The following is a 27,034-nucleotide window of genomic DNA, read 5'->3' on the forward strand; positions in this document are numbered from 1 at the left end:
ATGCCCCCAAAGTCCCTGTAAAAACTACTTGCTGGAAGCCATTGTAGCACTTTCATATGAATTTACGCGTTTTTTGAAGGAAAAGCGCTTCAATTTGGAATTAAGGTCAAGTTTGAGAGTGCTGATTTATAAAAAAAAATGTCGGCCGGCAATGGAACTCAAGCACAGGATCTAAATCGCATTGTGCTGGACTATTTGGCCAAAAAAGGCTATGCCAGAACGGAAGCCATGCTTCGTTTAGAGGCTTCTGATTCTGGTATATCTGTGGAAGAAAAACTGAAAAATATAAGGGAGACTCCAGACGCGTATGCTCATACGTACACACTGTTACGAGATTGGGTGGATAGTTCACTGGAATTGTATAAATCAGAGCTAAGAAGGATTTTGTTTCCAATTTTTGTTCACTCCTTTTTGGATCTATTGTCCTTAGATCGTTATGATACAGGTAAGTACTGCTGAACAATTCGTTCTCTGCGTATTTATACATAGGTTTCTACGTGTAGAGATCGAGATGCCTGAAAGAAATTTAGGGAGAATACAACTCAATCGTTCGGTCTTTGCGTATGTTGCTAACTAAAATTAGCCAAACAGTTTTATGATATGTTTATGAAAGACCATGAAGATTTGCATAGTTGGGATGTCAAGTGCTTAAAATCACTGAGTCTTCCTAGCCATGTAGATGAAGACCTTGTTGCTCAACAATACCGAAAAAACAAATATCAATTGAATTTTTCTCGAATTACCTTTGACTTGCTACTTCACTTTCTTTTCGAAAACATCTCTAACGGAGGCACGGTTATTATCCAACTAATTAATAGACACGTCGACATCCACATTGTCCCGGGAAGGCCTAGTTTGTCTGCAAGTTATGGTATCCTCAATGAACAAGAGGGAATCACCGGTCAACTTTTGGATCGCGGAGAAGGACAGTTGCAGCCGGTCCGTTTAAGTCATATGCCCATGGATAAGGAAATGGAAAAAATTGTGGAAATGGATCTGGAAGAAGAAGATATGATGCATATGGATCCCGAAACCAAGCAAAGTACATCTAATCTACTAGGTGAGTTTCGAAAAAATCATCCTCCTAATCAAGAAGATGCTCCTTCTCGTGACTATATACCTTTGCCTCCTCATAAAGGTGCCGATATAACTTCCGAAGTTGAAGCAGTGAAAGATTGGAGTAAAAGATTGCATTTGGGACCCCGAGCATCACTTCCCAGTGTTTGTATGTACACCTTCCATGATACGGATGGTGCTATGAATTGTGCAGAATTCTCACCAGACACAACTATGATTGCTTCCGGTTTCCAAGAAAGTTATATTCGGCTCTGGTCACTCAAGCCTGATAAAAAATCTGCTTCCCGGACGGCAAATGAGCCAGCGAGTGACTCTACTCGACTTTTAAGCCATTCAGGACCTATTTATGGTACAAAATTCTCTCCGGACAATAAATATCTTTTGTCTTGCTCCGAAGATCGGAGTGCTCGTCTTTGGTCCGTGGACACGAAAACTGCACTGGTTGCTTATAAAGGACATAGTGGTCCTATATGGGATGTAGCATTTGGTCCGTTTGGACATTATTTTGCTACCGCTTCGCATGATCAAACAGCGTTATTGTGGAGCTGTGACCATATTTATCCTTTGCGAGTTTTTGCTGGACACTTAAGTGATGTTGATGTAGGTTACAGCTTTGTAGATTAATGATACTAACTGATTGGATGTAGTGCGTTACTTTTCATCCAAACTCGGCTTATGTTTTAACTGGCTCTAATGACAAAACTTGCAGGTTATGGGATGTTCATAGAGGGCATTCGGTTCGTATTTTTAATGGCCATACAAAGCCGGTAACTGCTGTAGCCATTGCTCCAGATGGTCATACTGTCGCTAGTGCTGGTATGTTATTTATTTTATTTTTGAAAAAAGAAATAGTTGGAAAGACGCTTACTAACATGGTTCTTAGATTACGATGGACTTATACATCTTTGGGATATTGGATCTGGTCGAAGGATAAAGACAATGAAAGGCCATCAAGGAGGCATTTATTCACTTTCCTTTTCTCAAGAGTCCACAGTACTTGTTAGCGGAGGAGCTGATTACACCGTGCGAGCCTGGGATGTTTTAAAAACCAATTATTCTGATTCGGTATCTAGCTCGCTGGCCGGTAGTGTAGTGACCCCTTATACCAACACCGAGTCTGATGCCTTGGAGTCGACTGCCGCTTGGGCAACAAGGTAAGCGTTGTTCATATTTAAATAAATTAACAAAATTTTTAGTCCTGATCAAATGGTCCGTTTGAATACAAAGCAAACGCCTATCTACCATGTTTCTTTTACTAGAAGAAATTTGTGCATGTCGATTAGCGTCAGTTAATTAAGTTTCTTTGCCATTGTCAGAAGAAATACAGCGCACATTTTTCTTTTTCTCAACGTCAACCCTCAACTTATGGGTTTGTCAGTTCGGTGGTTGCACATTGGTTAGCTAGAGAAGATTTTCGTAACAGACCTTTTTTAATTACTTCTTCGTGTATGTACTAATATCATCAAGTTTTGTATTATGAATATGAAATATTTTACCTTTATCATTATAAGAATCTTCTATTGTATACAATTGTTGTTTGCTTATTTCAAACATAAGAATAGCGGTTAAACCTTCACTTAAATCCATTCATACCGATGCACCTTGTCCATATATATCTGTAGAATACTTAAACAAACCATTTTTTATATAAAAATAGTGATAAAAGATCTCATTCTAAATTTTCTTCTTTTTATGCTTGTTTATGGTGGTGAGGTTTGGTTATCGCTATCAGACTTGCTACCGGGTGAAACTCTTGCCATCAACCAACAACCTCACTTCGTTTGCCTAATTAGTGAATGTTGTAAAAAATTAAACATCTCGACACAGTAAATTTGCGAGATACCTTCTATGTTCAATCCTAGGTATACGCAAGGAACAATCTATTCAGGGACGCATCCAGGGCTGCTTACGCCTGATCAACAACATGCAGCCATTTTGTCAGTACATAATTCGCCGGCTTTAGAAAATGGACAAATTTCTGAACATTGGAAACAGCAAATAGCACTCGCAACTCAGTCAAGAGCTTTCAGCTCTCCTCATCAACGTGCTCATAATGCCGCCGCTTTAGCTCGAACAAGTGGCATGGGTACGATGAATTACAATGCCAGAAACAATGGTGCTGCTTACGGAGGAGCTGCTGCTAATGCCTCAAATGCCTTGTCTGGAAGAATGAACTCTACCACAGTATCAACTACTACTAGTAACAACGTTGGAAACAATCTGTCTACATCGAGTATGATGGTCACGACTACTACAACGAAGACTGAAGAGAAAAACGGTTCCACTCATCGCCAAGCGCGACAAGATTGGACTTGCTTGGATCTCGGTGGTATTGGATTGCGCAACGTCAGCACTGATTTATTCAAGTTTTCCTTTTTGACAGAACTGTACATTAATCATAACAAGCTGACACGGCTTCCATCTGAAATTGGAAAGTTACGAAACTTGGTAATCTTAGATGCGTCTGGAAACAACATCAAAGCAATCCCACCTGAACTCGGATTACTCGTTGAACTCCGAGAGGTGTTATTATTTGATAACATGATTACCGTTATTCCTCCTGAATTAGGTACACTGTATCAGCTTAAAATCTTAGGTGTTGAAGGAAATCCTTTACAAGATGTGTATAAATCTCAGCTTATGGAAACAGGAACGACTGGTTTAATTACAGCTCTTCGTGATGGTTGTCCTGTTGTTCCTCCTCCTCCTGAGCGTGAATGGGAAAAGCTTACTTCTGATAATGATGATGCTAATGAAAAGTCTTTAATGGTTGTTTCTGACGCCGAGGGGTCTAGCGTTCCAAAATTAAATGGATCAAATACTAATTTTAAGTTTACGGCCATGAGCTATAATATACTTTGTGAACGTTATGCTACGTCCACGCTCTATGGATATACTCCTTCTTGGGCTCTTGCCTGGTCTTATCGAAAGGATTTGATTATGCAAGAACTTGCTGGCTATAAAGCTGATATTATCTGTCTTCAAGAAGTTGATGTTGAAAACTTTGATACCTTCTTTGCTCCCGAGATGAGTATTAAAGGATACAAAGGAGTTCATTTCCCAAAAAGTCGTGTACGTACTATGAACGAGGTTGAGCGCCGAGTTGTTGATGGTTGTGCTACCTTCTTTAAAACCTCAAAGTTTTATATGCATGAAAAGTCCATTATTGAGTTCAATCAAGCGCCTTCGCTTCGAAGACAAAATATTAAACTTACCTCGAACATGTATAATCGCGTTATGACCAAAGACAACGTTAGCGTCTTAACTCTGTTAGAATCTAAGGAAACTGGACATCGATTGATCGTTGCTAACTGTCATATTCACTGGGATCCTCAATTCAGAGACGTTAAGCTTATGCAAGTAGCCATGTTAATGGATGAACTCGCCCAGGTTGCTACTCGCTTCTGTTCGATGCCCTCGAAACTTCCTCCAGATTATTTAAAAGACTCAAGACCAACTTATTCAGATTATACAAAGATTCCGGTATTAATTTGCGGTGATTTTAATTCTAGTCCTGGAAGTGGCGTCCTAGATTTTCTATCATCAGGCAAGGTTGAGCCGCATCATGAGGATTTTATGAATAATGACTATGGTGATTATACTTTCAACGGTAGATCTCACCCTTTCAATTTGAAATCCGTATATAGCGAAACTCAAGAACTTCCGTTTACGAACTTTACGCCTGGTTTCAGTGGCACGATCGATTACATATGGTATACCAATGCTAACCTTGAGGCAACTGGTTTGTTGAAAGGGGTAGATCGTAATTACCTTTCAAGCATAGTCGGGTTTCCGAATGCACACTTCCCTAGTGATCACATTTGCTTGCTGGCCGAGTTTAAAGTGAAGCAGGAGAAGGCACCTCTAACAAATCCTAAATTTAGCAATGACAGAAAGTGATTGTTTGTAAATGAGCTCTTTTTGGGTTGATATGTAAGACATTAAATAGACTATCTTTTACGAGTAAGAATATTTAATTGTCTGTAGGAAATTATAAGTTGTGTGTTCCACTAAGTAGCTAGTTCGTGCTTATATCAAACGTTTATACAGACAATTTAACGATTTATCAAGATAAGAAGTACATTGAATCAATCCCCATTAGCCTTTGAGACTTCAACAAGAATGTAGTTAGGTCCATCAAGGTTTTCGATTACCCGCTGTTCCTTCGGGCGAAGTTCAAAGCTTTCTCGATAAAATGGAGAGACTACAATCTGCTTCTCTTTCAATTCTTTTGGTAGTAGGTTATTCGAATAATCTTGAATAGTATTATTAACCAACGCTCCTATTTGGCGTGTTTGAAATGAAGGATCAATTTCTATAGTAAATGCAGGAACAAGTTTCCCATGAAGTCTATAGTAAACACATACTTGTATTGTACTTACTCCACATGGACATCTTATAGAATTTAGAAGCGTATTGTATATCTGGAATGTCTTAGGTTTCGGCACCGGTAAGTAATTAAGTTTCTGTAAGCCAGTATACGCTTTGGGTGGTTTCCTTAATTGTTTAATTTCAGAATATTCTTCGACTACAGTCATGTTGGATAATAAAAGGATAGAAGGCTTTTGCCAAAGAATGTCTTCGCTTGTTTACATTAGCAATTTAAACAGTTTAAGTTCCAGCCAAAAAAACAAACGTTAAGCAGGGAAAGTGAGTATAAACAATCTAAACAAAGTCCTTTTACTCTTCGTATCTCTTACTCGAATATAATGAATTCAGTAAAGAATTTTTCCTTTAAATACTACTTTTTATTAGAACAGGCAAAGTATCGTAGCTCCTAAAATATTGAGTTTTACCTAAAGCCATTGAAACGAACGCACTATTAGGTAAAAAGATAGTCGATTTTTCTAAGACATAAAAAAAAGGCTATAAAAAAATCATAGTAAACATCTTAATAACGTTTACTTAGATAGAAAAACCCTAAGTAAATGCATATAAACAGCCGAGATCATTAGAGGTAAAGCTATTTACCAGCATAACATTACGTTCAAGAAACAGCAACAGCAAGCTTTTTAAGATGACTCATAAATACTTGTAATGATACATCATCGGTTAAAACAGCATGAGCAGAAGGAGCACCATAAATAGTAGCAGAGTTGTGGGTTTCCGATGGGTTAATGCGCGAAAGCAAGAAACGTCCTTGACTACCACCTTGGTCACAAACAATAAATCTGGGAATTGGGAACCTGTCTACAAGCAATTCGGCAGCCTCAACTCTAGGAGCTTGCAGTAATTCTTTTAAATTCGCATATTCCGGCTTCTCATGATAACCGGCATTTCTCCACTGAGCAATTGTATCACCGTGGAAAATAAGAATATGGAAGAAGGTATCAAGTAAAAGAATTGCATCAGACTTTATAGAAACTGCATCTAATAGCACAGGCTTACCATCAGGATGCTCAAAAGAAAACGAAAGTAAAGTAGGTTGGATCATAATCAAAGCATTGTTTACATCTTCAATATTCAGCATATGACGGTAGAAGGCAGTTTCATCCGGTGAGTTGTTGAAAATTTGAAGGAAAGGGCTACGTCGAAGATAATACATAAATTGAGGATAAAGAGTAAATTGAGAGGAGAGACGAAAACTAGCCGGGTCGTCTTTTCTGTACTCGGCAAACTTTTGGCAAAGTTTAATTAACATGCGATCAGTCCAGCGAAGAACATCCGGTCCATCATCAACCTCGGCCTTGAAGGCAGCAATTCGTGCCATGGCAACAGCAGCAGTTTCTTGATCAAAGGAATTAATGATTAAAGGGCTTCCACCATCAGCGAAAGCACGAGCTGAAGTAGTAACACGCAAGCGGAAAGTGTTAGAGGAATGTTGGTATAAGGTGAGAAATTGGATTAAGCCTTTATCATTACTTTGAGGAGCGGCAGCGGTTTGTGTAGCAACTTCAAAATAAAGAGCATAAGTAGACTTGGGAGAGAGACCGCACATCTTCCAACTATTTGTATTACCAATTCCAATTTCGGTATCACCCACATTTTGAGCTTTCTTGTTCAATGAGACAGCATTACCAATTAAGCCGGATATCTTTAATTCCTTGCTTGTGACAACCTCCATGCTGGCATTAAAACCTAATGCTAAGTGTCCAAACGCATCACGGGAAAAGATACGTTGGAAACTTTGTTTAAAGATGGATGTTGTAAAGGAATCAGAAAGAACCAAATAACCTCCGGTACTAGCCGACAAGCTTCTCATCTCCATCATACCAATTTGGTCCAAGCAACCAGCTAAAATATCGACGGCATGACCACTAGCACTGACTCGCTTACTAAGGTTTTCATAAAAACGTAAAGCCTTCTTCATATGCTTAGCTTGATCACGTTCAACATCATGGTGAGAACGGATAGGTTCACGGAGTTCAGTGGAAACGACCATGCCAGGTCCAACCGTACTGGGACCACCGGCAAAAACCATAATACGACCACCACTGTTATTACAGCTACTTTCCATCATGCTAACAGCGATGTTTAAAGCAGTTCCGGTGCAGCGCTGAGGGCGCTTATCATTAGCAACAGGCCACGAATCAGGTTGAAGCTGTTCCAGGATGCTGGTCAACTGAAATTCACATTGCTGAATTGGTAAGAGAAAGCGAGAAGCAGTCATACCTCCAGAAACAGCACGAGCTTGTTGTAAAGCAATAGGTGCAGCAGCAGCAGCAGAACTGACAGGCAATCCCAACATTTCTTGAACCTGCTTGGAACTATAGTCCTTTGAGCCACGGAATACATAGGATTTGGAACATTCAGTGTATCCGAGCTCATAAACATCAACCATAGTACCAAACGTAATCAAGCCAACCAAACACTCAGGAGGAAGCAGGCTCAAACTAATGATGAGTGAATCCTTTAAAGATTGCAAATTTTCCTGATCCTGACATAAATCCACAACAAAAAGGAATACGGGAGGAAGTTGCGGGGGTCTGGGTAGAGTATACTCAATCGTAGAGAATTCAGGGAGTAACTCCAGAGGAAGACTGGTGCTTGATACGTCCTTGTATTGCGGAGGTAGCATGTTTCTTTGCAAGCAAAACGGACCTAAAATACTAGTTAGATCTCTCTTCTTTCTCTTGGCGTTTTCTGTTTATGGAGTCGCCTTGACAACCATATTGATATAATTAGGAACTTACATATCCAAAACTTAGCACGAGTGTCAAGGTGGCTATGATTTTGTTAGCCTGCTGTTTCTAATTCTTTTGAGCCATATATGAGCACTCTTACCAAAAAGGATTCAAAATTGCTTTGCATGGAGCTTTACAAGTAACGGGTTCATAAAGGACCGGAGGTAGATCAGGTCTAGGGTTCAAAGGCTTGTAGAGAGCAGAAATTGGAACGATTGTCCTAGAGCTTTCTATTCTAGTGGATGGAAAGGCGTTCCAGGTAAAACGGATCCCTAAGGAAGCATGTTAATAATCATTTAAAGTGTTTCTTTAATAATACGAACCATCTCGTTCTTCAATTTCCTCAAAATTCATTGTTTTTAAGAACCACAACCGTTTTGGAGGTGGGCAGTGGGTAAGTGTTTAGGCTATGGATAACAATTTCCAGTGTTGGGTAAAGACGGTATTGAATAATCAATGAAGAATACTTAGTATCAATATTTAATAAATTAAATTATTCGATTGTGTTGGATTTAATAATCAAATAGTGGGAAGGTTTTTGATGGTAACACGGCAAAATCACACACTAAACAAAAAAGGATCGAGTAGCTTGTTTTGAATATTGTTACTAGAATAAAATATCATTGGAGAACATGTATGAAATACCGAAAGAAGGAAAAGAAAATTGACTGACTGAAAATGACCGTCTTGCTGACTGCTAAAACGTTAGTTTCACGACTCTTTCTACAAGCAAATATCTTTTTTTCTTTCTAAAAGAATAGAGAATATTTAGTAAACAATAATAAATATTGCGTATCTAGAATCCTTCATAGTGTCCTCAAACAACTAGTAAAATAAATAAATACAAATATCATCAACCTGAGAAAGTCTTACTCTTCAGCAGTTCATCTGCTCAGAGTGCATGATTAAGATGAATATCTATGAAATAAAAGAGAACTAAAACAAGAAAGAAGAGTGAGAAGAGCAGGACCGAGGAAAAACAGTAAATGTCTCCTTTCTGTGCCTTGTAGATAAAAGTAAGCTAAACATATGTAGGAGAAACAAGTAGCAAAAGCTTCAAAGATGGCAGATATTCTCCAATAAGCCTGTAAAGAACTCAAAGGAGCGTGAATGGTCAGCAGGGAATGAAAAATTGGCTCCATGGAACGAGACATTCCATGGAAGAATGCTAGGAAAGGAATAAAAGAATTTAAAGCCGTGTAATATGCCATAGTTAGTATTGAGAGGGTAAGTGTGCCTCCAATTAAGATATAGTGAAATGTTTGGATTGTCAAATGATCAAAAGCAGACAAATATGTCAAGATAGAGCAAGTCACCAAAGAGCCAAATGTTTGCAATGAACTAATAAATGTGACTTTTTCCAAGGGAAATTTGGTAACGTTAAGCAAATATTGAACGTAGTAGTTGAAAAAAACCGAAGAAGGCATGTAAAAAACGAAGGACATTAACAACCAGCGACAGGTAGGGGTCAATTGGAAAAAGTAGGAGTTAAATAGTACATCATTAATATTCTTAATATACTTTTTGTATAAACTGGAAATTAGGTGAAGACTGAGGTGTTGCCTGTGAACTTGGTCTTCGGAGGGAAATGACCCGGGACAGTTTACTTCTTCGGCAACCTCAAAAGAAGCAAAGAGAGGTTGAGTTTCTAAAGAGGAAGCAGAATAAGTAGGAGAATGATAGAAAATCAATGAAAAGGCAACCCCGCTGACAAAATGCAACAGCCAGGCCACTAGGTATAGCTGAAAGAGAGATATGTGAAAGAGCAAATAACTTGCGAAAAAAGGACCTAAAAAAAAAGAAAATATCGGAATAGAAGTAATAAAAAGGACAAATGGTTCATCGATATACGAGGCATGGGCTATAGCTTTCCAACCGGCATGAATGGAAGGACCAGCTCCTGATAATCCCTGTAGTAAGGAAATTGAGTAAACGATGAAATGGACGATTTGAGAAGCATTTGCGGGGTACAAAAAAGCAAGAATTGACAAAACAAGCATATACTGTTCTCCAAGCCAAGTAAAGAAAATGATAACCCATGGCGAAAATCGCTTAATAACAAGCGAATAAATGGGGACAACGAGAGTAGCTGCCATATATTGAAGGATGCTGGCAAAGGTGGTCACTACTACGAGCTTTTCTCGAACCTCTTCCATAGGCACATGATAATGAGATGCTAGTAGCATTTGTATGAGTTGCAAACAAGCTACATTTACCATAGATAGACTAGTCACATCAAGGATATACCATATGTACACGGCTTTGGAAGCAGGTTTCGTATGAAGCATGTTTATCGATTTGTTTGCTTTCACAATCTAAATGAAGGTACCAAGCTACTAAAATTCCCAAACCGGTCTCAATGGAGTTGTAAATGTAGGAAATAAGTTCTTTCTTGCTGACGAGTGGTGAAAGAAGAATTGAGTTTTAGTCCTGCGAATTAAAGAGTATAGAAATTGGGATATTTAGGTTTCTTATTCGTTAACAAAAATTCCCTTGCTTGTAAGCAAAGCTTCCTTTCGATCAGATGTGCATGGTACGTACGGGTTGGGTAAAAGGGCACGAAAACGACAGCTGTAGAAAGCTTAGTACCGAAAGAATTTACCTAGAACTGAAACAAAAGATCATTTTCAATAGTTCTTGCTTAAAATATCAAATATAAGATTGGGATAACCTTTGCATATCAGAATCAATTAATCTTGACGAGTTCCACCCATCTTCAAAAAAAATCAATTATGGTTAGAGAGTTCATCTTTTTCATTTGAAAAGACTTATTTTCGTGTGCAAATGCTTAGTAAGCATACGGTGTAACAAGCATAGTTGGAAAGAGGAAAACGAAAGGGTGTCTGTATTTTAATCCATTGTTTCTATCATCTGATGCAAACGTAAGAATATTCCGAGTCTTAAATTAAAATTATTAGAAATTTACTTCTATATTCCTGATCACGTATATATGCTTTTGGAAATTCAGAAAAGTTATTCTCTGAGTTTCTAAACGTACAATTTCAAATCCTAAACCCATAAAACTAAACAAAGCTACTTCGCATTTCTTTAGGTTGTCTGCCGATGAAGAAAATTGATTTTTCGAGTAGTTCAACGTGAATCTGTAAAAAAAATGAAATCGCACCTTTTCGGGGAATTAAGACGACTGAAAGATTCTTTTTCCTTCAATGGAATTTAACGCTTAAAAGAGAAAAGAGGGAAAATTCGACCTATGACTTCTTGGCTTCTTTAATATTGGGATATACTCAACACAAGCCAAACACCGCATTTGGGTGGATTTTTTATTCTTGGGGAATTGCGGTTGAATTTAGAACAAAATATGGATTATGATATTGATACTATTATAGAAAAGCTTATAAAAGGTATGTAGCTACGGACTTTTACAATCTCGATGGTTTGTTGTCTAACGAAAAAAAAAACTAAGTCCAGCATGTGAAACCAGGCCGCCAAACTCAATTGACGGAAGCAGAAATTCGTTATTTATGTACGACTTCCCGCTCTTTATTTCTTAATCAGCCAATGCTGTTGGAATTGGAGGCTCCTTTAAAGGTATAATATTCGATACATCTTTTTTCCTTGGACTCTCTTCGGGTGGGTTTGGACTGTTATTCGATAGCCATTTTTTAAGAATGGAATGGGTTTCTTATTAAAGATAATACTAAAGAACTGCTGTGTGTTGTTCACATTCGATATCGTAATGTTGAAGGAAATTACGATTTGATTTGACCTTGGTCGCCGACTTGAAATTTGGTCAAACTTATCTTGGTCTCTATGCATGATAACCCTCAATCCTTACTCATGGCCCATTCATTCTTATCTGAGAGCCTCTAGGGATGAAAGAAAGATGGACTAAGCTTTCTAACAATTTTTATAGGTTTGTGGTGATATCCATGGTCAATATTCAGACTTGCTCCGACTATTTGAGTACGGTGGATTTCCTCCCGATACAAATTATTTGTTCTTAGGTGACTACGTTGATCGAGGAAAGCAAAGTCTCGAAGTTATTTGCCTTTTATTTGCTTTCAAGATTAAGTATCCCGAAAACTTCTTCCTTCTCCGTGGCAACCATGAATGTGCTAGTATCAATCGGATTTATGGCTTCTATGACGAATGCAAGCGTCGCTACAACATTAAAATATGGAAAATTTTTACCGATTGCTTCAACTGCATGCCCGTTGCTGCAATTGTTGATGAAAAAATCTTTTGTATGCATGGTGGCCTTTCCCCAGATTTAAATGCTATGGAGCAAATTCAACGAATTATTCGTCCTACCGATATTCCCGATACAGGCTTATTGTGCGATCTATTATGGTCGGATCCTGAAAAAGATGTCACAGGTTGGGGAGATAATGACAGAGGAGTTTCATATACATTTGGTGCTGATGTCGTAAATCGGTTTTTACAAAAACACGACATGGACCTAATTTGTAGAGCGCATCAAGTAGTTGAAGATGGTTATGAATTTTTTGCTAAACGGTTACTTGTGACAATTTTCAGCGCTCCCAACTATTGTGGAGAGTTCGACAACGTTGGCGCTATGATGAGTGTCAATGAAGATTTACTTTGCAGTTTTCAGGTATTACATGATGAAAGTTTATTAAGGAACTATGCTGACTAAACACGTTTAGATCTTAAAACCAGCTGAAAAGCGTGCTCGCAACCATCCCTTATCCGGCAAAGAACCGAAATCTGTCATGAGTGGCTTTAAAAAATCGAAAAATAACTAAGAAACTATACAGGAGTTGATCCTTTATAAAGATGTCTACAACAACGTGAGGATTTTTTTTTTTATACGTATTTAGGGAAATGGCAATTTGACTTTGTGGTAATTATAAAAAAAGTATTTCCTTTGGTTGTATACTAGTACTGGGTTTGAATTTTTACTTTGTGAATAAGGGGTCTATAATTGTTAAAGCTTTTAGGAACTAATATATCAATGATCCTATATGATGTCTTTACGGTCTGGAAATAGGATTTGTAGAATAAGGAAATAAAAGATTATCTGAGTAACTTTTTTCTTGGTTACGTTTTTTATCTTGGTCATGCATGAAAAGACGTTGCAGAATTGACTAGAATGTATCTTACCTGTCCAAGACTGAAGAATCATTTCTCATAAAAAAGGTTTGGAAATCAATTGCATGAAAATCAAAATTGATATCTCTTAATATTACTGCATTTTGGTTAGAGCAACTAGAGCTCGTATTAGAAAATGGCTATCTTAATCATCGTCCATGGATATGAACCAAAGATTTTAGCTTTAGGTTGTGCTAAATAGAGTATAGAAAGTTATGTTAAGTTACTGTATCTTTATTGGCACTAATTTTTTGTCACGACAGAAACCTCACACGATGTGGTAATTACAACACACTTGTAGGATTGTACATTGAAATGAACGATGTGATATTACCTGAAAGGATACTAAATCCGTCTAAGAATTTGGTAAAACAAATCGATAAATGGAAAAACAATCTTATTCAGCCAGCCAATTGACTCTTTCAATCTCAAGATTTCGACTAGACTAATGCTACATATATTTATTTCAATGTAGTAAACTTGATCTATTCTTTGTCATAGTTATTTCTTTGTCTCATAAGTTTCTATTTGAGTTGAGTAATCGCTGATTCCGCCTTGTTTTTACATATAGAATAGATAGTAATTCTTTATAGTTATTACCGTGATTATAGCGAAAATTATAAAAACAGGATCCTGGATATGACACCTCCCGCAATAAATGGACGCTGTGAAAAGATTGAGATGCTATATTGAGCGATGAAGATGACTAGTGATCACTTACATTTTTAGCATGTGGATTAACATCTCTCCATCTTTCAATTGAGTTCTGTCAAAATCATTACCGAAACGCCACAATTCTAAGTCACGGGCACTGTCTTTATATGCTTCATTCTTGATAAAGTTTCCACTTCTTATTAACCCCAACTTTGTGGTATAATCCAGCCAGCAGTTGCAGATTAGAGAAACATCATCAGAAATAGCGGTAAGGGGCCGCCCGTTTTGACTTGTTTCTTCATCAGGGCCATTTTCTATATTATATAGCTCTAATATAGAGTACCCATGTATTCCAAGATTACGTTTAGCAGCATCCTCCAATTCGGATATGATACCTTTGTTAATGCTTGCTTCAGTAGGCCAAACGCTAACATGGTTGTTTTCCCCTTGAATTTGATAATTCCAACAGTTTGCCTGGTCACCTAACATGTCAATCACCATACTAATAATAGCCCAAGTAACGGCTGGTGTATCTATCTGAGCATCAACTGCATTCCGTAAATTCTCATTTGGCCTGATAAATTGGTCATAATCCCTCTTGTAATTCGAAAGGATATTATAATCTTCAATATTCATAGTGGGAACTGGTAAGCAAAGAATGGGTGAAATTCACTGATCTATCCTTGTCCATCGCATGCAGTTATATATCTACATGGATGATTCACTAACCGTTATGACACAAAGGCTATTTGAAACTCGATAGCTAGGTCTTCAAAGCTTATCGAATTCAAATTCGCCTGTCTGATGTTTACAACTTATAGCCCGTCAAATTTTATATTTCTGAAGCAGGTTGAGTTAATCTATTAAAAGGACTGTTAGAAGAATTGACTCAGTCATTTAGATATTACAATAGAAAGACATATCATAGTATGCTACCAGTTTCACATATAACTGATAAATTGTAAAAGTACGCTGTTTTATGGACATTTCCTTCAACTTTCAGGATTACATATAATTATATTGGTTTCATTTATTAGGCTCACAAACAAAAATTACATATATGATTAATCAAATTCCATCAATTTTGATAATCTTGAGAACTTGTTTGGGTACAAAAGCATTTACTAACAATAGAAGTTCTTAGGAAATAAGGTATGAATAATCAGGTCGTACGTTCATATAGTTTTAAAGCTGTTAAGAAAGCAACAAAAGTACATGAATGATATATCATGCAAACTACAATTGCTTGATAAAATAGATGTAGACTAAAAATCGACAAGGAATTAATATAACTGAAGGATTCTACCATCTACACAGATATCAATTCTTAATCCAGTTCCCTTTTTTTACAAATTAAATAGTCTTGTAAATTGTTCAAAAAAATCACTTACTCCCTTTATTTTATCTCAGTTTATTACAATTTTTCATTTTATTTTCATTTCATGCTTTTCCTCTTGTTTGTTTACTTTAAATAAACTGTTACTTGGATTAGTATCGACCAGGTAACACGCCAGAGAATAGTCACGAGGGATACTAACAGTCACATAACACGAACACGAAATTCACACCTCTACCATACTCCTTAACTAAGAGCAAGATGCCTCCTAAAGTAAGTTTTTATCACGAATTGTTATGAAATTTGCAATAGTAGAATCAAGTTTTTAACATGTTGCTTAGTTCGACCCCAATGAAGTGAAGACCGTTATCATGAGAGCCGTCGGTGGTGAAGTTGCCGGTGGTTCTACTCTTGCTCCTAAGATTGGTCCCTTGGGTTTGTCTCCTAAGAAGGTTGGTGAAGATATCGCCAAGGCTACTAAGGACTGGAAGGGTCTTCGTGTTACCGTCAAATTGACCATCCAAAACCGTCAAGCCGCCGTCTCCGTCGTTCCTTCCGCTTCTGCTTTGGTTATCAAGGCTTTGAAGGAACCTGCTCGTGACAGAAAGAAGGACAAGGGTGTTGTCCACTCTGGTAACGTTTCTATTGACGAGATCATTGAAGTCGCTCGTACCATGCGCTTCAAGTCCCTCGCTAAGGACCTTTCTGGTACTGTTAAGGAGATCCTTGGTACTGCTTTCTCCGTTGGTTGCACCGTTGAAGGTAAGAACCCTCACGATGTTCAAAAGGAGATCGACAGTGGTGACATTGAGATCCCTCAAGAGTAAAAAATGTTCTTTGTTAGGGACTAAAAAGATATGGTTTTTGTTTTTAATAGAACCAGGGTATTTATAAAAAGTAGGAGTTTTTTCCTTGAATTGGATGCCTTGTTTTGGTTGCAACACACAATGGTTTAATAAAGATTATCGCATAGCACAGATGAGATAGGTAGATGGTATTTGAGTAATAAACAAGTGACTATGCGTGGATCATACTCCAAATGTTGATAGTGTATATGGTTTCATCTACAATGAGACGTTTTACAAGGCATTAAATTAAAGATCGTAAACAATTTTTTTTGTGTGTAAGCTTAACCTTCGTTGTCCATGTGTATGTCACGGTGAGATCAACTTTCCTCCTACACTGACTGATTTTATTTTTTATTAGTGATTATGTTTATTTAATGCCACTTTAGTATGCTCTGATATACACACTTATATATTTAAGGAGCTTCGTAAACTCTCGCTATATCCAAACGCTGACCACATTCCAGGCTCATCTACGTTCCACCTACAACTTCGACGCTATTTGTAAATAAACAAAAAATCGTCGATAAACACGAACATAGAAATATGTCTGACCTCAAAAACTTAAAGGTAGCTGATTTACGCGAAAAGTTATCCGAGAAAGGCCTTTCCACTAATGGAAACAAGAATGAGTTGGTTGCTAGATTGACTAGCTCGGAAGAGGGAAAATTTGAAGCCACAAATGAAGGTTCTAACAAAAACGCTGCCACAGATTTAGGTGATTTAGCTCCTCCCGAAGATGACATTGACTGGGGAGATATGGACAATGACGCTGCCGTAGAAGAGTCTTCCAAGCCATCAGAGGAGGCTCCCAAGACCGAAGGAGAGCCTGCGAAGGTGGAATCGAATGAGGAACAACAAAAGGTAGAACCAGCAACTTCTGAACCGAGTGAAAAGCCAGAAAATACCACTGAGGAATCAACAACGAAAGATTCACAAGATTCACAAGATTCGGAAATATTATTAGCTGAGCAAGCTAAGCTCGTAGAACGCGCTAAACGTTTTGGTTTACCAATTGATGATGATAAAATAAAAAAAGCTGCTCGAGCTAATCGGTTTGGTGTACAAACCGCTCCTCTCGCTGAACAAAAGAATGAGGAACAGGATCGTTCTCATAAAGGACGTTTAGATAAGCGGGGAAAGCAAAAGTTTCGCCAGCAGCACCAAAATCAGCAGGCCGGACAAAAACGCAAAGGCTCGATTTTGGAAGATCCTGTTGAAGCCGAAAAAGCCAAGAAACGTGCTGAACGTTTCAGCACACCTGCTAAAAATTAATTATTTATTGGTTTATGTTTTCAACTTTTGTTGGATTGGTTATCTGATTTCACTTCATTATCAGCTAGTCACTTTACCACATTGCCCTTTATTTAATAAAGGCATAGATACCCCTCATGTTTACTTAGGATCCTTATGAAAGTACCTTCATGATTCGATTCTATTCATCAACTTGAATGCCTTTCAGATAAATATGTAAATATCTTAATATATGTTCGTTGGATCTTTTTGATGTTACAGCATATCTTAAAGTATGACTTGCTGAACAATCTACGTTATTTCACTTTCTTTTAATCTTTGTATTTTGCTAATGTCCTAATTGTATTAGCGATCTTTCTTTAATGATATAGTTCTTAAAGCTATAATCGTATGCACAATTCTCGAGTTCCGTCATTGGATGGTTAACAGCTATTACAGATATTTTCTTATCTGAAGGCCTAACTCAAAATTTGAACGTTTATGTGTGCTTCAGCAAAAAGTCTTTTAAACATTCATGTTTACTAGGTACCGCAGATGGAAGCTTGTTCAATTCATGTACAAATACAGGTTCTCTTTTAGAGTTTGCTGACGAATACCGATTAAAAACTGTTTGCGTCAATATTGTTTGTTTGTTTATATTATAAGGAGATGCATGTTTACTCCATCATGAATCTTTCTTTTTAACAGCATACTTTATTTTTTCGGTGTATACGTATCTTTTGTTCTGTATTAATTTAACATATTGTTTTTGAACTGTTTTCGGTGCTCAATAATTGAGGTTTGGAATTTTCAAGCTAGGCAACGGAAGTGCACGAAGAAAAATGAATAGCAATGTTGGAAAAATACCTTCGGATGTGTGGAGCAAAAAGTATTTTGATCTAACCTTGATCCAATCCGCAACAGACTATTACTGGGCTGCCTTTTCCATATTCTTGTTTTGTGCTATCGTCTATCCTATCATATCCATCTTTTCCAGTCCGCCAAAAAGATTCTTTTACTACGTCTACTCTATAACATGCATGGTTTCTGCGATCGTTTATTTTAGCATGGCTGGTGAACTGGGTTACACGTTGGTCAATTTAACTACTTCAACTTGGTTTCGTGGAGTTCGAGTAGTGTACTTTGTCCGATACATACAGTGGATGATTAATTTCCCTTTGGTGATTTCTAGCATCTTTTACTTGGCTGGCGTTTCGTTTATGCGAACTGTTGTAACTGTGTTTCACATTTGGCTATGCTTTGCATGCTTGTTAGCTGCAGCTATGACTGTCTCTATTCACCGATGGGGATTCTACGCTTTTTCGTTGGTAGGTTATGCCTGTGCCATGTTGCATACTTATTTGACCTATAAACATGATATTCAACCTCTAAAACGCAAAGCAAAGGTTGGATTTTTATGCTCCATCATTTACTTTTTTGTTATTTGGGCTTTGTATTTTGTCAGCTGGGGTTTCTGTGAAGGCATTGGCTACCCTTTACCAATTGGAGAAGCTGTCTTCTACAGTGTCTTAGACTTTTTAGAATTTCCAGTATTTGGCACTATATTTTCTTGGATGATTGATTTGGTCGGTATTCACAGGTTCTCAAAGACATATCTACGTTCTTTCCAGACCGACAACCAAGAAGCAGTAAAGTTGAATGTCATTACCGAGGCAGAGTCTCCAAAGGAGAAAGAAGAAACTTCTTACACGAACAACAATAGTAATCTATCAATAAACGAGACCCCTGCACGCTGAGCAAATCTCATTGGACTATGGGCTGGGCCGGTTGTGTGTCTCGCTGAAATTCGACATTGATTATAAAGGCATAAAGTTGATTGAGATTTGGATAATTGATTTACGATATAATGCTCTTGCTAAATAATCTTTTGATGGAAAACGTGTGTAATAACCTTTGATATACGTAACTCCCTATGATATGGAAGCTTTTCGTTCCCATAATTAACGAACATATCTGTACTTTTTCATTCATGGCAATAACGTAGTCATCGTAATTAATAGTCTTTCATAGATGGGTAGGACCATTTGAGAGGAACATACTCAGGGAGACTCTCAATGCGTTTCAACCAGGACACAATATTGGGATATGGCTGCAACGAAATGTGGCCTTCTGGAGCGTGCGATGTGTAGGAATACATGGCCAAGTCTGCAAGCGTAATGTGATCATTAACTAAGTATTCCTTTCCTTCTAAATAATCATTCATAAATTTAAATAATTTGGCTGCAATCTGTTTAGGAGCCTCGGAATCTTCGTTCGTTTTATAAAGCTGAATCCTTCGAGCAGTCGATGGTCCATAACGTAGCTCTCCTGCAGAATAGGAAAACCATCTTTGGACCCAAGAAGATGCCAATGGATCTTTAAGCAACCAAAAGTCTTCGTTTCCATACTTTTTGACTAGATACACCATAATGGCATTGCTATCCGAGATAACGATATCTCCATCCTTGAGAATAGGAACCTGTTTCCATGGATTTAGTTGCTTTATTTCCTCTGAATTCATGTCTGCATATTGTGTAATGATCCATTCAAATGGAATCTTCAAAAACGAGAGCAAAAGTCGGACTCTATGAACATGTCCAGAAACTTCAAACCCGTATAACTTCATTTTTTCACCCATTGTTACCTTTTTGCAATTTATTTACGGCTGCTCTACTTTATGAAATTTCAATCGTACTGTATTAGTTTGTGGAAACGAGACGCATTTTATAGTGAGTTGCCTTCTTTTCCACCATGATAAATCGCATGTCCGCTGACTAAGTAAGTCCTAACACTATCTAATCTACACATTCAATACAACAATAAAGAGTATGTTGTATGATAACGTCAGTTATCAGTAATTTTGGGACGAACAAGTTGTTGGTGTATGTCGATTATAACTCTTTGCATATTCAATTGTACAGCTACTTTCATTAAAAGCAAAACCGGAATGGTTCATTATGAAATACGGAAGAGTGACATGTACTCATTCATAATACTTTAAGCTCATCATACAAGGCTATCATCTTTATACACAATCCAAATCCATCTTTTATATTCTTAATTGCAAATTAACAACCATCAATTTGGACTACCGATTCATTTCTACAATAACTTAGTTTCGTTATGTTTTCAATTTCAGCAGACATTCCAACGTTCACGTTCACTTCTGGTTAAGAGCCAACGAAATTCATTTACAGAATAGTAGAATGGCTTTCAATTTTATTATAAAACATTCTTCCGTTAAATATGATTAGAAGTAAATACGAAATTCATAAAAAATGTATACCTAAATATTAGAAATAAAATAAATAAAAGCTCAAATTTCTCAACAAGCAAATTAGAAAAAAATAATAATAAAAAGGCTCAGTCAGACAGATCAACATACAATCTTTAAATATGAGCGGATCTAGTCGTGCTTCGATCTATCAGAGAAGTCCTCATATCATCAACAGCAATGTTGCGTAGAGCAGGTGAAGTATGTGCACTAGCCTGGCCAGAGTTTCGGTTTCCATGAGACGATAGACTCAAGCGACCAGATCTACGGGAAGATTTTTCAGATTCATCATTCTCTTCCTCTTCCTCTTCTTCCTCTTCATCTTCTTGTTCCCTACGTAATTCAGCTTCACGGCGCATAGCTTCAGTACCGGCACTTTCAATGACAACATCGGGTAGACGTTCACGATTATTATCTGTCCTTCCAATATCAGCAACCTCATCCATAGCACTCACTATGTGACCAGTTCCTAATGAGAAATCAACGCGCTTCTTACTTGGTTGTCTTTCCACATCAGCTACGTTAGTGGAGCTCCATGATCCTTCTTGAAAAGGTTGGCCTATTGAGGGATTTCTCAAAATCCCTTGTGGGCCATCACTTGGCCTTTTGTCAAACTTTTTATCGAATGGATTCGATCCGAATGGGTTGGTACTACCGCCAACGTTACCACCACCAACGTTGATGAACATAGGTGATTCCTTTGTCTTACCAGGAGAGTTGTTAATAGGAGACACAATATCCAACTCTTGAAGGTAAGTCATCAAAGCACACATGAACATGTTACGGCGTCTCATTCTCAGAATTTCATCTTGAAAGTTATATTTGTGGAAGAAAACAACAAGCAATGACATAGAATATAAATTGGGGAAATCAGTTACCTCAGTAAGCAAATCCGGCTTATAGTCTCGCTTTTCCTCTTTCAAGAAGTCAATTAATTTGACACGAAGCGCCTCAATCTGTTGCAAAGTAGTACCGAATTTCAAACTGACAGTAATTGGATCGGAAATTCCATCACTACGGCGCATGTTCGTGATCCATAAAGTGTTTAATAAGTTGTTTGGTGCTTGAATGATTTCACCTGTTAGCAAACGAAATTCTGAAGACATAATGGCGACCTCCTTCACTATAGCAGGCGTAACCACACCATTAATCAAGACACTGATGCGGTCACCGACATCGTAAGGATGCTTAACGAAAACAAAAATAATAGAATTAAGCAATTCAACCGCAGAACTGGAAAAAAGCCAAGAAAGACCCAATAACCAGGTACCAGCAGAAGTCAAGACACCGCTAAAGTTGCGAGCAATCAAGTATAGGAAAATAAACAAAGTAATCAAAGCCACAAAGAACATACAAATTGCGTCCAATTTGCCAATGGATACATTTAGATCACGAAGAGAAGCTGAAATGATCTTACGTTCTTTTCCAATCTCCACAATTGCTAGTTCAATCTCCTCGCAGGTAATGTCACCATTCAAATCACGATCAAAGATGTTGTAACATGCATTTAATTTTTCTTCTTCTACTTCACCGATTTCATTTGTATAAACGGGAACGAAATCATCAAATACAATATCAACGTTTCCAGTTTTCACCAGAGCTTGGAACAAACAACGAGCTAGCGATTGGCAACCCCGAGTGGTTCTCAGCAAATGCTGAACAACATTTCTGGGTGAAGTAGAACCTTGAATTTCACGATTAGCAATTTCACCAGCAACCTTATTTATCATATCGTGAGCAAAATTGAAAGCACCCATTGCCCTATAGGTTGTCTGATTCAAAGCATTTTGTGCAACTCGAGCGGCAGTATTCACCGTCTTCCCACCGCGATCCTTTTCTGCAAAGTTGAAGACACCAGTCTTCTTAGCACGATGAATGGCATCATTGAAATCAAAGGACCGAGTTCTAGCATATTCATAAAGCCGAGCCAACTCATTTATAGCGAATTTGTTAAACAGAATTCTAGATTCGTACTGACGTCTGTGTAAAGACATTGCAATCAGTTGCATCAAGACCTTTTCTATCAGATTCATAATGGAGCAAATAAAAAGAGAAATAAGTACATTATTCGCACTCTTTTCCCAATCTAACTGAGTTCGCTTTCCTTTAGATGTCTTTTGCGCATCCAACACACCGCCGTCTCCGACATGGTGTCGAGTCATGATTGGGAGAAAACTTACATAACAAGCCATCATCCAAAGGAACAGCGTCAAAGGAAACTCCAAAGCTACTGCCATACATTTCCACTTGGTAACGTTGTTACTAACAAAAGACACGAAAAATGCAAAAATGAAAGGAAGTAACTTTGCAGCAAAGCGACCTGCCCACAAAGTAAGCCATATGATTTCCCACCAAATGCCCATCCACATCAGCTGAACACCACCAATATGAAGCCAACGAGTCTGATTGCCGTACTCTTCGCCTGTATCATGGTGATAGAACCGACCAACAAAGATGGGAATCAGCAATAAGACTCCGATAGGAAGTATATAAATCATGGAACGAATAAAGAAGCTTTGGTTTTGAACAACCTTGAACATCCGGCCGAAAATAGTAATAGGATGTTCAGGAGCACTAATGGGAGCCTCTGTGCTGAACTCGACAAGACCAAAGTTATCCAACTGACGATGTTCGTCGTCAACAGGAGACTTTTCCTGTTCATTGTCAGTTGACTTCTTCGATTTACTTGATTTTCGACTAACACTTCTTTTAGAACGACGGGTAGAACTACGAATGCTTCTACCTGTGCTACGACGACGAAGAGATTGAGAGCGAACAGACATCTCTGCGTTCAAAATTTGATTTTCGTCTTCAATACTCATGTGAGAGGCCGTAGAAGCGGTCGAATACGCTGTAGATGCGGGGCGACTATTGCGAGCAGGAGTCGAGCTTGGACTTTCATCGGGGTGCAGTCTCTCGAGCTCACTTTCTAGCTCATGCTGAGTAGGAGGAACGTCTTCTTCAATAGTTTGCTGCTCCGGCAAATATTGGGGATTGGGATCCTGATTGGTATATTCAGGAAGTGAGAGTTCATCAGAGTGATGCGGCTCATGACCATTTTTCGCAGCCCCTTGATTATTCGAAGGAGTACTCATTTTCTATAGTAAACCAAGGGAACGAATTGCAGGAAGAATAAACAACCAAGAATAAAGGGAGTTTTCGTATAAATAAGGTTAATTGGTTATACTTCACGAAAAAAAAGTAAAAGTAAAGAAAAATTAAACCAGAAAGCTGAGTAACGTCTATAAGAGAAGGGATATCAAGATATGAGAGTCTATTAGAGACACAATATATTAAAGGAAATTAAAACCAAAGGAAAACCACCTAAAACAACAGGAAGAAAACAAAAGTTTTAAAACCAAGCACAAAGCAGACGGAAAGCAGTTGGATGAAGAAACAATGAAACAAAGATAATGATTCCACCCTTACTTTATTTAAGGAGATTTTATAGTGTTCGAAAAAGGAGTGAAGTGGAACGCAACAACCTAACGCAAAAGGGAAAAAAGGATCCTGCTCTATATATGCTAAAAGTATGGATATAGATTCTCTAAAAAAAAAACCATAAAAGTGGTAAAGACCCGAACAATTAACTTACGTCCCAAATTCCAGTATCAGAGAATATACAAAACGAAAGAAGTATAAGTCTCTAACAAATAAACAAAAGAATTTATGGATTTGAAACGCGTGTTACTGCCTTCCAAAGTCTACTATACCTCTTTTCTCTAAACTAACTGGTTTTAGCTAAGTGGCAAAGGTGTGGTAAATTTAACTTTACTTAAGAATATTAATGATGTCATATCCTTATTTAGGCGACCTCGTTTCAATAGATAATTTCCGATTCAGGGGAATTGTTTAGCGGGGTGAATAAAAACGTAAACAGACCAGCTTGTTTGTATGATGGAATTTGACGCTGAATTCAATAAACATAAATACTAAAGCGGTTTAAAATGTATGTTATCTGTATTGGAGATCCACCGAAATTTTGATGTTCCATTGTCGATAACTGTGGTTGTTCAAACCCCTGTAACTCGTATAGAATAGTGATTGAATAAATCATTTTTGTCTCTTTCTTACGGATCATGAGCTTACAGCTATATTGTTTTCACTCTGGTTCCCAAAAAGAAAACAAGGTCCGGTTCGTTGCTTTTTGGTTTGCTAATTAGGATGTCCTTCTCGGCGTGGCTTCACAATCACTGTTTCATGATTAACATTATTAGTGTTCTAAATAAAGAAATATTGACTTGGAGCTGATTTGTCTGAACCATTAAAGGCCATTTCAATTACCTTTTATAGTCGAATAGCCACAGTGTGAACAACGGTAGCTGGGGTCGACAACTTGGACCTTAAGCACCCCAACGTAAACGAATACAAAAAGACTTCTTCTTTAGTAATAGCTAGATCCAGGAAAGATTTCCATGACCCTCTTGTACTAATTGCTCATTGTTTACTGTTACCCGATCGTCATGCCTTTCTCAGTGTCACTTAAGCCTGTCCTTCTGAGAAGTCTCACTTTCCTAACCCCATTCCCTAAGAGAACGCTTGTTTGATCCAATTGCAATTTTATTCTGGAAAAGACTAAAATAATCGTTCCCTGTATTCCTTAAGATTGTTTTATATCACTCTTATAAGGATCCATCATGTCGCCTCACACCTTGACTAGTTTTTTGTTAATTGTTCTTTCTATTTTTGTTCCCTTTATTGTCGTCGGTATTCGTAGGGGATTTTGTAGTGCAGAGTATGTCCTTCATGTCTTGGATTTATCCCATCTTTGGCAGTTGTCTGTTATGCCATTCCCTGTGTTCATATTGCCGTACTGTACTAACAACGCTTTCTAGTTTTCTCATTAACATTTGTCTTTGTGCCTTAGGATTACCCGGCATAATCCACGCTATCTACATTGTCTTGAAGTATCCCTCCTATCCTGTTTATGACACTGAACGCGGTCAATACGCCTCCATTCCTCCTCCTTCACCCACATCTCATCAAAACTTCGGCCCTAACTCCGCTACCCATCCTCCTGCTTACTCTACTTTTCCTCCTAATGGTACGCCTTAGTTGCCGCCTTGGCTAGTATTTCTGTTAACTTCTTCATTGTAGATAACAAATATCAACACCAATCCTAAGGATGTATATCGTCAGTGGAACTCATCTTTACAGGCCCCTATCATCTTTCTATGCGATCTTATTCTTGCTAAGCTACTGACCGTCTCCAAATTGCTATAGTTACTTTTCATGGAAAACTTAACATCGTCTGTTCGCTGCGGACCTTCTCGTTCATTTCGATTTCGAGACTCCCCAATTGATAACTATTCCTTACAATATTATTAAATATTACTTTTACTTCCTTTTCTCATTTCATCTGCTTCTGCTACCATTTTCTTTCCCTTGGTTGCCGTGCATCGTTCAACGTCTTTATTCTTATATACCGCAAGTATGCATAGCACAGTAAAATGGTTTTGCATTTCATACGTTGCTTCTCTTTTCCCATTCACCCTAACCTACTGGTGGTACCACTAAACATGTGACTGTTTTTTGGAATCACAAAGAAACGGTGAAATTTCAATTCGTTTATTCACGTACCCGCACTACACCAGCATTGAACCATGTCAAAGGTCAGCGTTGCCACGGTTCGCTCTAATGTCGAGCAAATCCTAAAGGGATCTCAGGAAAAGAGACGCCATTTCACTGAGACCGTCGAGCTTCAAATCGGTTTGAAGAACTACGACCCTCAACGTGATAAGCGTTTCTCTGGTACCATCAAGTTGCCCAATGTCCCTCGCCCTAACATGGCTCTCTGCATTCTTGGTGATGCCCACGATTTGGACCGTGCTAAGCATGGCGGTGTTGATGCTATGTCGGTCGACGATTTGAAGAAGCTTAACAAAAACAAGAAGCTTGTTAAGAAGTTGGCTAAGAAGTACGATGCCTTCGTTGCTTCTGAAGTCCTTATCAAGCAAATTCCTCGTTTGTTAGGTCCCGGTCTTTCTAAGGCTGGTAAGTTCCCCACCCCTGTCTCTCACAACGATGATCTTTACGGTAAGATTGTTGAAGTTAAGTCTACCATCAAGTTCCAATTAAAGAAGGTCCTTTGCCTTGGTGTTGCCGTTGGTCACGTTGAGATGTCTCAAGACCAATTGATATCCAACATCATGCTTGCCGTCAACTTCTTGGTCTCTTTGCTTAAGAAGGGCTGGCAAAACATTGGCTCCTTGGTCGTCAAGTCTACCATGGGTAAGCCTTTCAGACTCTACTAAAAAAAGGCATGTGGGGTTGGTGTTTCACTTTCTAGTATAATTTTCTTACATGCAATCAATTTCACTTGATTCAAAATCAAATGTTTCTATAAGTATCCGTCTGCGTTTAGCTATCAATAGAACAGTACATTTGTAGCAAACTTCCAAATTTCCCCCTTCATATT

At 38.1% G+C, this 27,034-nt stretch overlaps 14 protein-coding genes across 14 annotated transcripts; 8 read left to right on the forward strand and 6 right to left on the reverse strand.

Moving 5' to 3' along the window:
• The first annotated feature begins 45 nt into the window (after positions 1-45).
• SPOG_03359 (SAGA complex subunit/TATA-binding protein associated factor/transcription factor TFIID complex subunit Taf5) lies at positions 46-2,587 on the forward strand. The gene is made up of 5 exons (XM_013169773.1): positions 46-445; positions 584-1,677; positions 1,725-1,893; positions 1,961-2,231; positions 2,274-2,587. The coding sequence occupies exons 1-5, from the start codon at positions 139-141 to the stop codon at positions 2,368-2,370; spliced, it is 1,938 nt and encodes a 645-aa protein (XP_013025227.1). The 5' UTR covers positions 46-138; the 3' UTR covers positions 2,371-2,587.
• An 83-nt stretch (positions 2,588-2,670) lies between these two features.
• SPOG_03360 (CCR4-Not complex subunit Ccr4) lies at positions 2,671-5,175 on the forward strand. The gene has a single exon (XM_013169774.1). It carries the CDS (start codon positions 2,926-2,928, stop codon positions 4,975-4,977), a length of 2,052 nt encoding a protein of 683 aa, XP_013025228.1. The 5' UTR covers positions 2,671-2,925; the 3' UTR covers positions 4,978-5,175.
• SPOG_03361 (uncharacterized protein) lies at positions 4,982-5,915 on the reverse strand. The gene has a single exon (XM_013169775.1). It carries the CDS (start codon positions 5,613-5,615, stop codon positions 5,166-5,168), a length of 450 nt encoding a protein of 149 aa, XP_013025229.1. The 5' UTR covers positions 5,616-5,915; the 3' UTR covers positions 4,982-5,165.
• On the reverse strand, positions 5,840-8,654 carry SPOG_03362 (GTPase activating protein Sec23a). Its single transcript, XM_013169776.1, has 4 exons — positions 8,525-8,654; positions 8,302-8,473; positions 8,211-8,242; positions 5,840-8,118 (listed from the first exon to the last, which is right to left on the reverse strand). Exons 1-4 carry the CDS (start codon positions 8,553-8,555, stop codon positions 6,065-6,067), a joined length of 2,289 nt encoding a protein of 762 aa, XP_013025230.1. The 5' UTR covers positions 8,556-8,654; the 3' UTR covers positions 5,840-6,064.
• A 135-nt stretch (positions 8,655-8,789) lies between these two features.
• On the reverse strand, positions 8,790-11,438 carry SPOG_03363 (uncharacterized protein). The gene has a single exon (XM_013169777.1). The coding sequence runs from the start codon at positions 10,487-10,489 to the stop codon at positions 9,107-9,109; it is 1,383 nt and encodes a 460-aa protein (XP_013025231.1). The 5' UTR covers positions 10,490-11,438; the 3' UTR covers positions 8,790-9,106.
• On the forward strand, positions 11,218-13,124 carry SPOG_03364 (serine/threonine protein phosphatase Sds21). Its single transcript, XM_013169778.1, has 4 exons — positions 11,218-11,563; positions 11,626-11,750; positions 12,076-12,777; positions 12,830-13,124. Exons 1-4 carry the CDS (start codon positions 11,521-11,523, stop codon positions 12,926-12,928), a joined length of 969 nt encoding a protein of 322 aa, XP_013025232.1. The 5' UTR covers positions 11,218-11,520; the 3' UTR covers positions 12,929-13,124.
• A 624-nt stretch (positions 13,125-13,748) lies between these two features.
• Positions 13,749-14,931, reverse strand: SPOG_05770 (uncharacterized protein). The gene is made up of 2 exons (XM_013170011.1): positions 14,837-14,931; positions 13,749-14,788 (listed from the first exon to the last, which is right to left on the reverse strand). Exon 2 carries the CDS (start codon positions 14,562-14,564, stop codon positions 13,992-13,994), a length of 573 nt encoding a protein of 190 aa, XP_013025465.1. The 5' UTR covers positions 14,565-14,788; positions 14,837-14,931; the 3' UTR covers positions 13,749-13,991.
• Positions 14,932-15,483: 552 nt separating this feature from the next.
• Positions 15,484-16,373, forward strand: SPOG_03365 (60S ribosomal protein/L12A). Its single transcript, XM_013169779.1, has 2 exons — positions 15,484-15,537; positions 15,606-16,373. The coding sequence occupies exons 1-2, from the start codon at positions 15,526-15,528 to the stop codon at positions 16,089-16,091; spliced, it is 498 nt and encodes a 165-aa protein (XP_013025233.1). The 5' UTR covers positions 15,484-15,525; the 3' UTR covers positions 16,092-16,373.
• Positions 16,374-16,415: 42 nt separating this feature from the next.
• On the forward strand, positions 16,416-17,384 carry SPOG_03366 (RNA binding protein; the record flags this gene model as incomplete). The annotated part of the gene is made up of 3 exons (XM_013169780.1): positions 16,416-16,423; positions 16,577-16,613; positions 16,680-17,384. The coding sequence occupies 3 exons, from the start codon at positions 16,416-16,418 to the stop codon at positions 17,382-17,384; spliced, it is 750 nt and encodes a 249-aa protein (XP_013025234.1).
• Positions 17,385-18,184: 800 nt separating this feature from the next.
• On the forward strand, positions 18,185-19,099 carry SPOG_03367 (membrane transporter; the record flags this gene model as incomplete). Its single annotated transcript, XM_013169781.1, has 1 exon — positions 18,185-19,099. One exon carries the CDS (start codon positions 18,185-18,187, stop codon positions 19,097-19,099), a length of 915 nt encoding a protein of 304 aa, XP_013025235.1.
• On the reverse strand, positions 18,679-20,125 carry SPOG_03368 (glutathione S-transferase domain-containing protein). The gene has a single exon (XM_013169782.1). The coding sequence runs from the start codon at positions 19,978-19,980 to the stop codon at positions 19,357-19,359; it is 624 nt and encodes a 207-aa protein (XP_013025236.1). The 5' UTR covers positions 19,981-20,125; the 3' UTR covers positions 18,679-19,356.
• A 340-nt stretch (positions 20,126-20,465) lies between these two features.
• On the reverse strand, positions 20,466-24,451 carry SPOG_03369 (MS ion channel protein 1). Its single transcript, XM_013169783.1, has one exon. The coding sequence runs from the start codon at positions 23,709-23,711 to the stop codon at positions 20,733-20,735; it is 2,979 nt and encodes a 992-aa protein (XP_013025237.1). The 5' UTR covers positions 23,712-24,451; the 3' UTR covers positions 20,466-20,732.
• An 802-nt stretch (positions 24,452-25,253) lies between these two features.
• On the forward strand, positions 25,254-25,671 carry SPOG_03370 (plasma membrane proteolipid Pmp31; the record flags this gene model as incomplete). Its single annotated transcript, XM_013169784.1, has 2 exons — positions 25,254-25,351; positions 25,452-25,671. The coding sequence occupies 2 exons, from the start codon at positions 25,254-25,256 to the stop codon at positions 25,669-25,671; spliced, it is 318 nt and encodes a 105-aa protein (XP_013025238.1).
• Positions 25,672-26,204: 533 nt separating this feature from the next.
• On the forward strand, positions 26,205-27,024 carry SPOG_03371 (60S ribosomal protein L10a). Its single transcript, XM_013169785.1, has one exon. It carries the CDS (start codon positions 26,220-26,222, stop codon positions 26,868-26,870), a length of 651 nt encoding a protein of 216 aa, XP_013025239.1. The 5' UTR covers positions 26,205-26,219; the 3' UTR covers positions 26,871-27,024.
• The last annotated feature ends 10 nt before the right edge of the window (positions 27,025-27,034 follow it).

This window comes from Schizosaccharomyces cryophilus (assembly GCF_000004155.1).
Source record: "Schizosaccharomyces cryophilus OY26 unplaced genomic scaffold supercont4.7, whole genome shotgun sequence".
Classification (NCBI taxonomy): Eukaryota; Fungi; Ascomycota; class Schizosaccharomycetes; order Schizosaccharomycetales; family Schizosaccharomycetaceae; genus Schizosaccharomyces; species Schizosaccharomyces cryophilus.